The sequence below is a fragment of the Culex pipiens genome, chromosome 2 (assembly GCF_016801865.2).
Source record: "Culex pipiens pallens isolate TS chromosome 2, TS_CPP_V2, whole genome shotgun sequence".
Classification (NCBI taxonomy): Eukaryota; Metazoa; Arthropoda; class Insecta; order Diptera; family Culicidae; genus Culex; species Culex pipiens.
The window spans coordinates 151,965,060-151,978,069 of record NC_068938.1 but is presented as its reverse complement, the minus strand read 5'-3'; the positions used below and the strand labels follow the sequence as shown (position 1 = coordinate 151,978,069).

General features: G+C 40.3%; 2 protein-coding genes across 2 annotated transcripts in view; both read right to left on the bottom strand.

Annotated features, from left to right (window-relative positions):
• Window positions 1-6,576: 6,576 nt before the first annotated feature.
• The window catches only part of LOC120420424 (ubiquitin-protein ligase E3A), a 13,742-nt gene continuing 7,308 nt past the window's right edge, over window positions 6,577-13,010 (bottom strand). The window contains exons 2-6 of the mRNA XM_039583445.2: window positions 11,895-12,494; window positions 8,755-9,772; window positions 7,793-8,686; window positions 7,265-7,730; window positions 6,577-7,209 (exon numbers count right to left, since the gene is read on the bottom strand). Of these exons, the coding sequence (XP_039439379.1) occupies window positions 7,013-7,209; window positions 7,265-7,730; window positions 7,793-8,686; window positions 8,755-9,772; window positions 11,895-12,494 (3,175 nt within the window). The 3' untranslated portion in view covers window positions 6,577-7,012. The remainder of the gene's footprint in view (window positions 7,210-7,264; window positions 7,731-7,792; window positions 8,687-8,754; window positions 9,773-11,894; window positions 12,495-13,010) is intronic.
• LOC120420420 (ubiquitin carboxyl-terminal hydrolase calypso) overlaps window positions 9,576-13,010 on the bottom strand; it is a 227,525-nt gene continuing 224,090 nt past the window's right edge. Inside the window, exon 2 of the mRNA XM_052707709.1 lies at window positions 9,576-9,772. The gene's annotated coding sequence lies outside the window, so the exon portion shown is untranslated. The remainder of the gene's footprint in view (window positions 9,773-13,010) is intronic.

Here is a 13,010-nt window from a genome sequence, read left to right as displayed (position 1 = left end):
CTTCATAGCATTTAAGCCAGAAATTTCAAAAAAATATATTAACGGGAAATTCATCGAAACTCTATTCTGTAGATTTGAGTGCGTCCAGTAAGCCCAAATCTAACGTTCTAAGAAGAAACTGAAGCGTTTATTGACATCAACATAAAAAATGTCGAGTGAAAAAAAAATACCGTAAACCGGGGTGACTTTGATAGGATTTCAATTTATTTTTGGAATATTTTCCAACTGGTAAGGCTTGTCTTGAGATTATTATTTTTAAAACATGTACTGGGGTAGCCTACCCATGGTCCATATACCATTTTTAAAAAAAGTTTTTCTTGTTAAAATCAGATTTAAGGTGTTCAAACTTTATTTTTACGTCAAATTTAACATTACTAAGGTTGCTTATTTAGTTTTCTAGAAAAAAATCAACGATCAAATTTAGTTAATTATGTTTATAAGGTTTTAAACATAATACATATAAATTTTAGGTAAAATTGTTTAAAAGTCAGAATTTTGCCTGAAATTCGTTAAAACTTGTTGTTTATAAAATTATCGATTAATATTGCATTTAAAACTGAATTAGAAGCAAAAATCAAAAGTTTTCACATTTTATATGAAATTTGTTCAACTGAAAATGCCTATGAAACAAGAGATTTTTATTTATTTATGTTTCAAAAACACATAATATTTATTATTTACAAACTTATTCAACCTTCTCCTAGTGGAAAATTGTCCAAAGAATCCGAAAATGCATTCCGTTTTCCGATTCAAAATTATGTTCGTTGAGAAAAACATGACACTTTGAGAAGATTTAAATAATGTTTTTCATCAACATTTTCTTAATTATAGTTAACTAACTTTTTACACTTTTCAAAATTTTATGAAAAGTTTTTTTGGGGTATTTCGAACACTTCTCTACCACGGTCAGTATGATTCAATACCATTCCGTACGTATTTAAGTTGTACTCTTCATTTTTCGGAAAAATCTCAAACCTATCAAAGTCACCCCGGCTATCAAAGTCACCCCGTTTTACGGTATTCTGAAAGTATGTACGGAATTATAAATAATAGTTCTCTATCACGGTGTGTTTTCTGGGCAACCTTAAGGAGAAAAAAATAGTCATCGCTACTTTCAAATGTGTCTTATAGGTAATTTTCTCAGCATTCCAATGCTCAGCATTCCAATGTTTTATGGAGAAATATTTTTTGAAGCTTACGACAGTAATGTGTAGTCCATTTTCGTTTTTAAATCATGTTTTGTATCCATTTTCTTGATTAATGTTTGCCTAATTAAATATTTTATTTATTAATAAAAATCCAATGGCCGTTGCAAATATTTTTTTAAGTTTATGTCCCTCGACTCTGACCAAAGTCGAGGGGGGAAGGGGGGGGGGGGGGCAAAAAAGTATAAAAATTTAAATTACGAGCCAAGGTTTCAACATTTTAATGAAAAAAGTGTTTTAAAATGCATTATACACCTGTCCAGTTGTTTTGCCATCATTAGATTCCAAAATATCTAAGAATTGACGAAAATTTTATTTTTCGCGAAAAATAAAAAGTTTGCGGTGCTATACATTGGAATTTAATAAAAATTCAAAACATTTTATATATTTTTAAGCGGTTTTATGATTTTAATTCCTGAATAAATCGGACATACTCAAAAACATAGTTAAAACTTAATTTTCAAAATGTTTAGCAATTTGCAACCTTTTACAATCTGGTTCCTCCCTGTCTTACATTGCATATTTTGATAAGTAAGTGACACATAAATCTCATAATTTGATAAGTTTCCTGAACTGTTAATAAAAAGATTCTAATAAATAATTAAGGAATTTTAAACTAATAACTAAAAAATACATATCTCAAGAATTTCTTGATGAACATTTCGCTTTAAGAAGCATTGGAATGTGGAGAAAATTTCCTAAAAAACAATAAATAAATGGTTATATGAAGAAAAAACTTAACTGGAGTTCTTTTTATTTCTTTGAATGGTAAATTGAACCAAATCGCATTTTTCGGCCTCCCTTCCGACGTCCTTACAAACGGTTCACAAAGTACACTAGCGCAACAACAAAAGTTTTAAAATTTTGTATTAATAATTGGTTCTTTATAAAAAAACAACAGAAAATTATTGAATTTTTTAAATTTTCCTTAGTTGTCAGCCGATTTTCCCGGTTTAACCCAAGTGGAATCGAAATTCCGATTTCCCGGTTTTCCCAAGGTAGCCAATTAAATAAGCGTTGTAACAGCTACCTCTGTTTATAGGGTGATGCACGGGAATTCCCAGGAAATCGGCTATTTTTGAGCCTCTCGATTCCCGGAAAATTTAGTCGAGACTCCCGGGAATTTTGACACTTATAAATTTTATATTTTAAATATATTGTAATAATAGTAGTTTATGCAACAAGTTGCAAAAAGAGGATTTTTTCAGCACGAATCGTACATTTATCCAACGAGGTTCACCGAGTTGGATAAATACGACGAGTGCTGAAAAAATCAAGTTTTGCAACGAGTTCCATACAACATTTTTTGCAATTCCGAAAAACACCCATTGAGTGAAATTTTAAGTCAAATTGTCATGTATTTTGTCAATAAATCGTTCAAATCAAAAAAATGTTGAAAAGAGATACTTTTCGAAACAAGTGCTAAAAAGTTCAACTTTTCAGCACCCATTTCAGTGCTGAAAAGTAGAACTTTTCAGCATTTATTTTGAAAAGTGTTACTATTCGATTCTGTTAATTTTGGTATAGAAAAGTAGGCTGTTTCGTCGTTCAAGAATGACAGGAAAAGGACGTATTTTCACGACGGAATTGCAAAAAAAAATATATGAAATCAATAACTGACACTAGATGAGTTAATTCAGTACAGACAACACATAAATACCCATTTTAAGTTATTCCAATGCAACATCTCCATAATTTGCGAATTCAGAAAACATTAAATTAAACTTGTTCAAAAATGACTTAATCACAAAAATGGGGAGCCAAAAGTTAAACAAAATAAGCTCTTACTAAATAAGTAGAAAACTAAAAAAGGTTGATGTCAGTAAACATATCTTCTTCAAAGTAATATCAAGTTTTAAAAGAAATAAATCAATAAAGTTTTTCGAATCGGCTGAAATATTGAATTATTATTTTGTTAAAATAAAACTCTGACGTTTGTTGCAGGGTTTAAATCCACCTGGTTCAAATATTTCGATCCGTTTTCCTTGTAATTGTAAATATTCTTTCACATGATGTTTACAGCTTACTCACAGAAGAGTAAAACTACTTTGAAATGCTGGTTTGTATAGTTGTTTGTCATGAATGTTAGATTTTAGGCTAGTTTTTACCTTTTAGACAAAAGTATAGTACAAGGTTTATGTCTACAACGACCAGCTACGATACGACAGATTCATTAAAAATAGAAAAAAAAAACATTTATTGAGAAATATGAATCGCAAAAAACACAGTATAGTGAGTCCCTATAGGTTTTGGCAATGAACTTTCGTTTTCAGATTCTGATTTTTTTTTACAGCATAAAGAATACCACAAAGTGATGAAAATCTCGGAATGGTTAGTAAAATTAATGTTTTATTGAACAACCATAACTGTATGTTTTATTTATGACAAAATGTACTTCATTGTTCATTTCATTGTAATACTAATATCAAGTTTCTTTCAAATGAGGTACCGTAAACCGGGGTGATTTTGATAAGATTTCAATTTGTTTTTAGAATATTTTCCAACAGGTAAGTTTTTCTCAAGATTATTATTTTTAAAACATGTACTGGGGTAGACCACACAAAGTCCATGCACTATTTCGGAAAAAAAAGTTTTTTCAATAATGTTTAGAAAAATAGTTACGTTAAAAATTCTTAGTTTGAATTCCGGGGTGACTTTGATAGTCATAGTTTTTCTTGTTAAAATCATATTTAAGATGTTCAAACTTCATTTGTACGTTAAATGTACCACCACTAAAGTAGCTGATATAGTTTTTAAGAAAAAAAAATCAATGTTTATATTTAGTTAACTAAGTGTATAAGCTTTTAAGCAAAATACATATAAAATTAAGGTAAAATTGTTAAAAAGTCTGAATTTTGCCTGAAAATTCTTAAAACTAGTTTTGTTTATAAAATTATCGATTTATATTGCATTTTATACTGAATTCAAAGCACGAATCACAAGTTTTCACATTTTACATAAAATTTGTTCAACTGAAATTGCCTATAAATTTGGAGATTTTTTAAATTGTGTTCCAAAAACACATATTATTTATTATTTACAAACTTTTTTAACCTTGTCCTAGTGGAAAATTGTCCAAAGAATCCGAAAATTCATTCCGTTTTCCGATTAAAAATCATGTTCATTGAGAAAATCATGACACTTTGTGAAGTTCAAAATAATGACTTTCATCAACATTTTCTTAATCTTTAGTTAACTAACTTTTTAAACTTGTCAAAATATTATTAAAAGTTCTTCTTGAGGTACTTTGAACACTTCTCTACCACGGTCAGTATTTTTCTAAACCATTCCTTACGTATTTTAATTGTACTCTTAAATTTTGCGGAAAAATCGCAAACTTATCAAAGTCACCCCGTTTTACGGTAGTTGCAAATATTTTTCAAAGTTTATGTGTCTTCAATGTCTCTTAGACAATTTTATAGCAAATTTTCTGAACTTTAAAAAAACAAATATTTTCTGAAATGGTCACTCTTGGTCACTATTTTTAAAAACCGAAAAACTGCAAATATTTCGCTGAAATCATACTTTCGCTGGCTACACTCAACCCCCGGTGGTTGGTCACTTTTTCGTTTGACACTTTTTTAGTTTGTACCCCGTTGGTTGGTCAAAGTCAAACTAAAAAGTGACGCACTGTCACTTTTTACACGGCGCTCACGCACACTATCAAATGAAACGTTTGATAGTGAATGTGAACTCCGTGTAAAAGGGGTGTCAAACTAAAAAGTGACCCCGTTCGTTTGACAACAGTTGGTGTCAAACCATCGGGGTTTGAGTGTATTTCTTGAAAACGGAGCCCTTTATCAATAAATCTGTAAAGTACTTTTCGTTTGCAAATTTAATTTTGTATATTAAAATACAGGCAAATTTTTTTTAATGAAATTTCGATTTTTTTCCAAAAATTACTATTTCTTCAGCGGAAGATTTTTTGACCATACTTCTCTATGGCTCAAAAGTTGCGGGTTTTTGTCCCCTAAAACATAAAAAAAAATCTCAAAAAATTAGAAAATACGTATTTTGGGAAATTGAGTTCTTGTGAAAAAAAATAATAAAAAAATCGTAAAAAAAAGTTATTTAATTTTTTCCGTGTACCTATTTTTTTTTCTCAATAGTCCTCAACAATACCTACAACATTGCCGAAGACACTAAACTGATCAGAAAATTCACTCAAAAGTTACAGCTGTTTGAATATTTACGTACCATTTTTGTATGGACAGCTGCCAAAATTGTATGGAGACTTGTATGGGTGAACCAAATACATAAAATAGCTTCATTGGTCATAGGGAAGGCCCCCACAAAGTTTGAGCCAAATAAAAAAAATACAAAAAAATAAAAATGGTCGAAATCGGCCGATTTCGTTGAGAATTGCTCTAATGGAAACGCGCGGTTCTTCATCTTAAACCTGTTTTAATGGAGACGCCTGGTTCTCCTCAAACAGTTGTAAAACATAAGGCACCTCCATATTCTTAAAGAAGAACAACATTCCAAAGCAACATTCTGGCAACAATGCCACCTTCCAAGAAAAGCCCAAGGAAAAGCGGCCTGGTGCGCGGTATATTTATGAGCTTCTTTACCCCCACATTGCTATGCAAATACCGAATGCCAGAATGCCTCCAGCGCACAATGGGATCGAAAAATGGTCAAAAAGGAAAAAAAAACAAAACTTCTTCCAAGTGTAGCGTAATGTCGCCATTTAAATCGCGTCGCAGGTCCAAAGAAAGCACGCGAAATAGTTTTGCGGATGTTTCCGAGCGCGATAGTTAGTGCCTGCTACAACAAACACACTGGGAGTGGGGGGACAGAACAGGACGATTCGCATGCAATTCCCGACCTCCTCGTGATGGATGGTGGCGGCATATTTTATTATGCCTCCTCCTAGAGTCGCGCGACTGATCCACGTGGAATTTGTTGTTTGTTGGTGCATTTTTCTGTTACGTGCGAGTGTGTGTCCCACTTTTTATGAGTTATTGGGTCACGTGACTTTCACTCTTTCTCGGTGTGATAGGAAAGGAATTGTTTGATGGGGAAATTCTTTTGAGGACTCTTCAAGGAAATATTGTAAGATTTATGCCGAAGAAAAGTCGTTAAAAACTAAGAACCAGATAACTTCAAACAGACACCCCATTTTCACACGTCATCGCAAAGTTTTTACATCACCACTAGCAGCCAGCCCATTAACGGGTCGCAAACTTCTTTGCTGCGCGAAGAAGTCAACTTTCCCAGGTCGCGTGTCGATACGAAGCAAAAAGAGGAGAAAAAAAACAAATTAATTCCACTCACCAAATGCGATTCCTTCCGTCCCAGACAGACACACCACACAGCTAGAGCTATTAATAGGAACAGGCTTTCTTTCACGTAATGAGAACTGCAACAGTTTCCTTTTTCAATTGTATGGCTCGGGCAGATTGTTCAAATGTTTCTTTATTGGTTTGCTCAAGGTTTTTTGTTTTGTTTCATTTGCATGGAGCTCGAAAAAAATAAATCAACCAAAAAGGATCTAAAACCGACAGAAAAAAAAACTTTCCCTTCATGCAAATCATCGATATTTGAAATGCTTAAAAACGAAAACACACGCCATCCAGTAAAACCAGTTTTACGAGATCAAAAAAAAGAAGAACATTTACGCGTTTCTCGCACAAAACAGAAAAAAAACTATTTCTCTCACATTCATCAGTATAAACTTCGGCATTCACAATGATCGCGATGGTCGTCTATCAAGCGCCTGTTGGTTCTTACTATCGAGCAGCTACAGCACAGCTTCTAAGCGTGGATCGCGGTGGTGGTGTCTACCCTCTTCCTCTCACGCTTCTTCACAACATCCCAAAGCCCTTGCTGTAGTTGATGGCCTTCAGCAGGCGCTCCTCGAGCTTTTCCCGCGAGTCGTACTCGGGCAGCAGCAATACATTAAAACATGTATGGCTCGTCGGAAGCCGCTCGCAGTCGGGCCCGTTCCGGGCGATCACCAGCTTGAGCCGACTGAGGCCACCGACGGGGACGCGGTCGGAACCTGCGGAATGAAAATTATTAAATTCAGTTTGCAACCTCTTCAAAGTGACTCTCACCCGTCGTAAACTGCAGCAGCTTCCGCTTCGACTCCATCGACAGCCCGTGCACAATCTCCCAAAAGTCCTTGATGGTCTGCGACTCGGCCGTGAAGCCGCCCTCGTACTCGGTCGACTGTTCCAGCTCGTTAAAGTCGAACTTTTTGCTGCCGCACACAATCAGCTCGATCTCCTCGGGCCGGAACAGCAGGTGCAGCGGACTTTCGTCCGTCACCATCTGGAAGCCGCGCTTGAACGCCTTGAACTGCTTCTCGCAGCACTGGTTGAGCAAAAAGTCCGTGTACAGCTCGACAAACTCGTGCTTGTTGTCCTGGGTGACGAAGATCTTGTCACCGTCCGGCTTCAGCTCGTGGTCGATGGCGGTGCCGAACACGTCCTTGTAGCAGATTTTGAACGTCTGCATGAAGACCTCCTCCATGTCGTTGTCCTGGTGGTCCAGCATGGACTTGAGACTGTTGAACAGGATCTGTGGGGGAAGGTTGGGGGATTGTTGAATGGGTTAAGGATGATTAATCGGTGCGGTCTTACCGGATTCCAGTCTTCCAAGTCGGCGAACGAACCCTTCATGCCCATCAGCTTTCGGTAGACGACCATCGGGAAGTTGACCGCCAGGATGATGTTGTTGTAGATGGCCAACCCGAGCACAATTCCGATCAGTGTAAACTGCGCCTCGTTCTCGAAGGAAGTCGAGTTGAACCAAACCGTGTTGGTGTCCTCGTGGTTGATGAACATCCCGTAGTCCGGGTTAAAGATCTCCTCGATGATCAGCTGGAAGAATTCCTTCGACACGCCGCCCTCGTCAATTCCCTGCTCGCCGGAAAACTCCACGACGAGCTGCTTCTTGAGGTCCTTCGGATTGCTCATCGCTATCATCTCCAGCTCAACGAGCGCATCGTCAATGATGTGATCCCGGCGGATCTTCAGCTTCAGAAACGGATTCACGCTCTGCAGGCCGCCGCCCAGCTGCTGGTGCAGGAAGCTCAACCTCCGCTCCGAGTACATCCGGATGCGCGAGTCGTAGTACAGGGCGAGCGTCTTGGTCGCCGGGGTCAGTATGAACGAGTACAGCATGAAGCTGAACTTCTTCGCCGAGTCCGCAAAGAACGCACCCTCCGAGGTAGTATTTTTGTAGTTCAGATAGTCGTGGTCCATCTCGATCACGTCGCACAGGGGTTCGTTGTAAAACTCCTCGTACGGCACGTGCGGCCTTCGGCAGTCCAGGATGTTGATGTCCAGTTCGGCGGCAAGCGGATCTTCGAGCTTTTGCTGCTTGGCCTTCTTCTCCTTGCTGTTGTACAGCGGCGGTTCGTCGTCCTCGGGGATCAGCGAGAGGTAGGACGGCGGCGCCACGTCGTTGAGGTCGGCCTCGCGAAAGTGTTTCGGTTCGACGTCGCCGGCCAGGATGTTGGCGTAGAAAACGATCTGTAAATGGCAATTAAAGCAATCAACTCAGTGGACAAAGAAAGAGCGCTGAAGATAGCCCAACTCACCTTCATCACCTTCGTTGCGTTACACACAATCTCGTTGTCGTGAATCTTGACGTAGTAGTTCAGCGACAGCGTTGAGCTCGTCACCAGTTGCTGCAGCAGTTGCAGCATGGGCTGAATTCCTTCGCGGCAGTGCACCGACCAAATGCGAGCCAACCGCGCTTGGGCCCACACCGGCAGATGGCACACGGCGCCACAAATCCGGGGCACCGAAATCTCCAGGAACTCCGCCGTCCCAATCTGCAGCACCTCGAACACCACCACCAGCACGTGGACGATCTGCTCGATGTCCTCCTTTTGGGTGAGCTGCACGCGCAGCTCGATGCTGAGCGATTCGCCGAGCGTTTGTAAGGCATTGTTGATGGGACCAAAGACGGAAGCTCGCGCCTCGTACAGCGCCTTCATCGCGCGCCTCAAGCTGACCAGATCGACCGTGGTCTGGTGGTTGTCCTGAACGGGCGGTGGCTTCTCCGCCGCACTGTCCTCGTCCTTGTCCAGATCTCCCTCGAGCGTTCGCAGGTCTTCCTTCTTGAGGTTCTTCAAATCCTCCGGCGCCTTCTCCAGCATCCGATCGATGCTCGAGCTGGGCTTCTTCAGGAAGCTCAACGCTATCGATTGGTACGACGAAAAGATGGCACCCAAAGTTCGGATCAGCGGCGTGTCCGAGTTGTCCCGCTGGCACGCGGCCATCAACTCCCGCAGCTTCGCCTCGTCCAAATAGTCCACCGGCGAGGAATCGCGCTGCTTTTTGTTCGTTTCCTTGGACGAACCGCCGGCACCGGAACCGATCAACAGGCTGGACTTTTTCTTGGCGGCCAACGAGCCGCTGCTTTTACTGCTGCCGGCAAACAACGACGACGGGCTGCCCTGACTAGTGCTGGTGCTGCTGCGTAGTGAGTACGGACACGCGCTGCCACTGTTGGTGCTCGGTTCACCCCCACCGCCCTCGTAGTGGTGGAGTTGATTTTTAATCAGGCTGGGAATTTCCTCCTCGTCCATCGAGTCCATTTCGAGGTTGGAACTGGAAGTTAGAAGATCAATGTATTGAGTTTAGCGTGGTTGAACTGCTGTAGGCATTTCGGTTATTCCAGGATTTTTTTTTATTCTTAAAGTCAAATTGTTTAATAACTTCTTTATTTTTCAAAAAGCCGCTTTTTTAACAAACTTAATTTTTAAAACTATTACTAAAATTTAAAAAGTAATTGCTTCGCGACCTGAGTACTGGCCCACCACACACCCCCACACCAAAAAGCTCAAAACTTAACTAAATGGGAAGCTTTCTGATGTGGACTCCTTACTTAAAAGAGTCCTAACAAATTTTGAAGGCCGATTTTTCACTTAAATTTGTACAGATCAATACGAAAATTTTAAATTTTGATTGCAAACCAAATTGGAAGATATTCTTTTTTGAAAAATCTAAATAAAATCGTTTACAGTCTGATAACGGGTTTTACACCGTACAGAAAATTTAACTTTAAATTTTGAAAAGCAACTAAATTTTGACTTAAATTTTCGTTTATAGTCTGATATGGGTTTCACACCATACAGAAAGAGCTCAAAATTGGTTGTTTTCGAAAGCAAAAAAGAAAATCTACCAAGTTGGCTTTAGCTTTTTCAAATATTTTTCAAAGATCGTATTAAAAAGCACAAATTTAAGTGAAAAATCAACCAAGTATCCAAACAAACTGTACTCAGGTCGCTTCTACAAACTAAAAGGTCACTACAAAATTTTGAAGTTGGTCCAAAATCAAACTAAAGAGAGGAAAATTTAACTAAAAGAAACTAAAAACAAACAAAAACGCAACTAAAATACAAACGAAAATAAAAGAAAAATATCTTGAAATCATTGAAAATTTTGAATATCGCAGTCTCAAGGTCCAGGGTAAACTGTTCCTGGGACTGCGACAATCGTAACACCAAAAATATTTGCTATCTACATTAACTTTGAAATTTGGTTCTGCTGGCAATTCCGTATTGGGAACTGCCGCAGTTGGTTCCAAATCAATTATTACACTTTGAATTTGGTTATCCGATGGTGAATCCGACGGAGTCGGATCCACCACAGATTCGTCAGAAAGGTTTGAATTGAAATAATTGCACATAGAATTTGGAACTGCAAGTGGATCCGTTGCCAGACCCACCGCAGAATGATCAAAAAAGTTGCTCAAGTCATCCGACGATGATTCCGGAACCGGGATCGCATCGTAGGCTAATTCCGCCAGCGATCGCGGTCCCGGAAACACCACAGATGGTTCAAAAATACGAATTCTGATACCTGCCAGTGGTTCCGGGACCGAAATCGCCGCGAAAGCTAGTTCCGCAAGCGATCTCGGACCCGGAAGCACCGAATTCCGGCGAATTTCGTTAATCATTCCGAACCATTCTTGAACGGTGGCCTCAGTGGCCACATCGAGGTAATTATTCCTTATATTTGTCATTTCTACATCCGGATCATGGTCCGGAGTAAAGTTCGAGTCCATTTGGGCCTGAAAAAAAGACCGCAAAATTATTCGGAAAAATTTGAGCAGCATACCTCCGTTCATGATGATCAGTTGGACTCAATTGCCGGTTGCTGGGTAGCCACCCCTATTTATAACTTTTCGGTTGTTTATTGCTACGGTTGCTACGTTGTCGGGTTGCTAGGTTGCTACGCGCATGCGCACGACTGTTTGTTTGGCGTTCGGCTCGGCTCGCGCAAGCGAAGTTTGGCCGAGTGCGGAGCTTCGGTCGCGGTAGGCGTTGCGCAACTTTAGGTTGTTTGGTTGACAGTTCGGAAGTTTTTTTTATTCATTTGTCGCACCTGCGTTTTTTAATGATTTTTTCTCGATTTATCTCTAAAAACATCGTGATATTTTTATAACGGCCTAGATATTAACGTTTTCTTTCTCTAAAACTGTTTTTTAGACCTGCTCGAGCTCGAACCTTTGCCAGAAAAGTTTCCCCACAACGCAGCTAATCATCAAGTGCGGATGGAACTGATCCAACCGACCCATCGCCGGGCTGTCAGTGTTACAAGTGTTCAAGAAAACGATTATAAAACATAACTAATTTGTGAATTTCGTGTAAAAAAAAACTATTTCCTAAGAAGATTAATAAAAAATAAACCCGTGAAAGCCTAAAGCAAGCGCAAAGCAAATACCCACCTGTCGTTGATCTCCTCCATGTCCACGCTGCTGTTGCCGAGCAGCTCCCAAGCCGTCCCCGGCTCGGTGCTAACGGTCGAATCGTCCAACCCGAAGCTGGACCCCGACGAGCTTCCGGCGGACACATTTCCGCTGCTGCTTCCTCCCCGACCCGATGACGACGACGCGGCCACCGTTGTCGTTGTCGCCACCGCCGCCGGAGTAGTGGCCATCGTCTTGGGCATCTTCGAGGGGTGCGTATCGCACAGTTGCGCGTCCTGCGTAAACAGCTGGATGGCGCGGGCTGCGGCCGCATTCGGCGTCAGCTTCTCCACCTTGCCGCTCGAGGCGCAGAACGTATTGGCGCACTTTGGGTTGCCACAGCCGTCCACCAGCTGGTAAAAGTACCGCTCGATGAGCTTCTTCGCCGAGGCGCGCTTCATTTCCTCGGATTGGGTGGCCGCGGGGGGTTCGCAGGGGGTAGACGAGGACGTGCCAGCTAGTGGGGCTGTCGGTGCGGGCTTTTGGCTAGTGCCTTTCGAGCGAGATGACGACGACGACGACGGTGTGCACGATTTGGTGGTGGTGGCCGCGCTGGATGACGACGATTCTTCATCGATTCTGTTGAGGAGTCGGGTGGAGAGGTTGTGGCAATGAGCGCTATGCGTGATGCACAGGAAGCCACCAGTCAGTGCAGTGCAGTTTGCAAATCTCCTCAAGGTCTAGCGGTCATAATTGAACACACTCAAGCCAAATCTTTTTTTGTAGATTTTAGACTTTCTGTCGATTCAATTTGGGTTTACAAACAGGTCTGATGTCTGTAACCACACACAAAAAAGAACCTTCTGGTGCTTTAGAAACACCCGTTAAATCCCATTTTTAATATCCACCCGTATTCGATTCCGGAGTGACCAGACTGAGTCAGAGGATATCGGCATGACCTTAAACCTTAGGCTAAACCTTAGGCTAAGATGGTCATAATTTTCAATTTTTTTTTTTTTTAAGCTAGATAAGCATAATACGGGTTTCCAGTGAGACCATTATTAGAACCATTTTGGTGGTACCATGGAACCAGTTCCGAATTTGACACATTTGTTTGAAAAAATTGGCCCAGGTGTTGCTGTAAAAATCATGTTT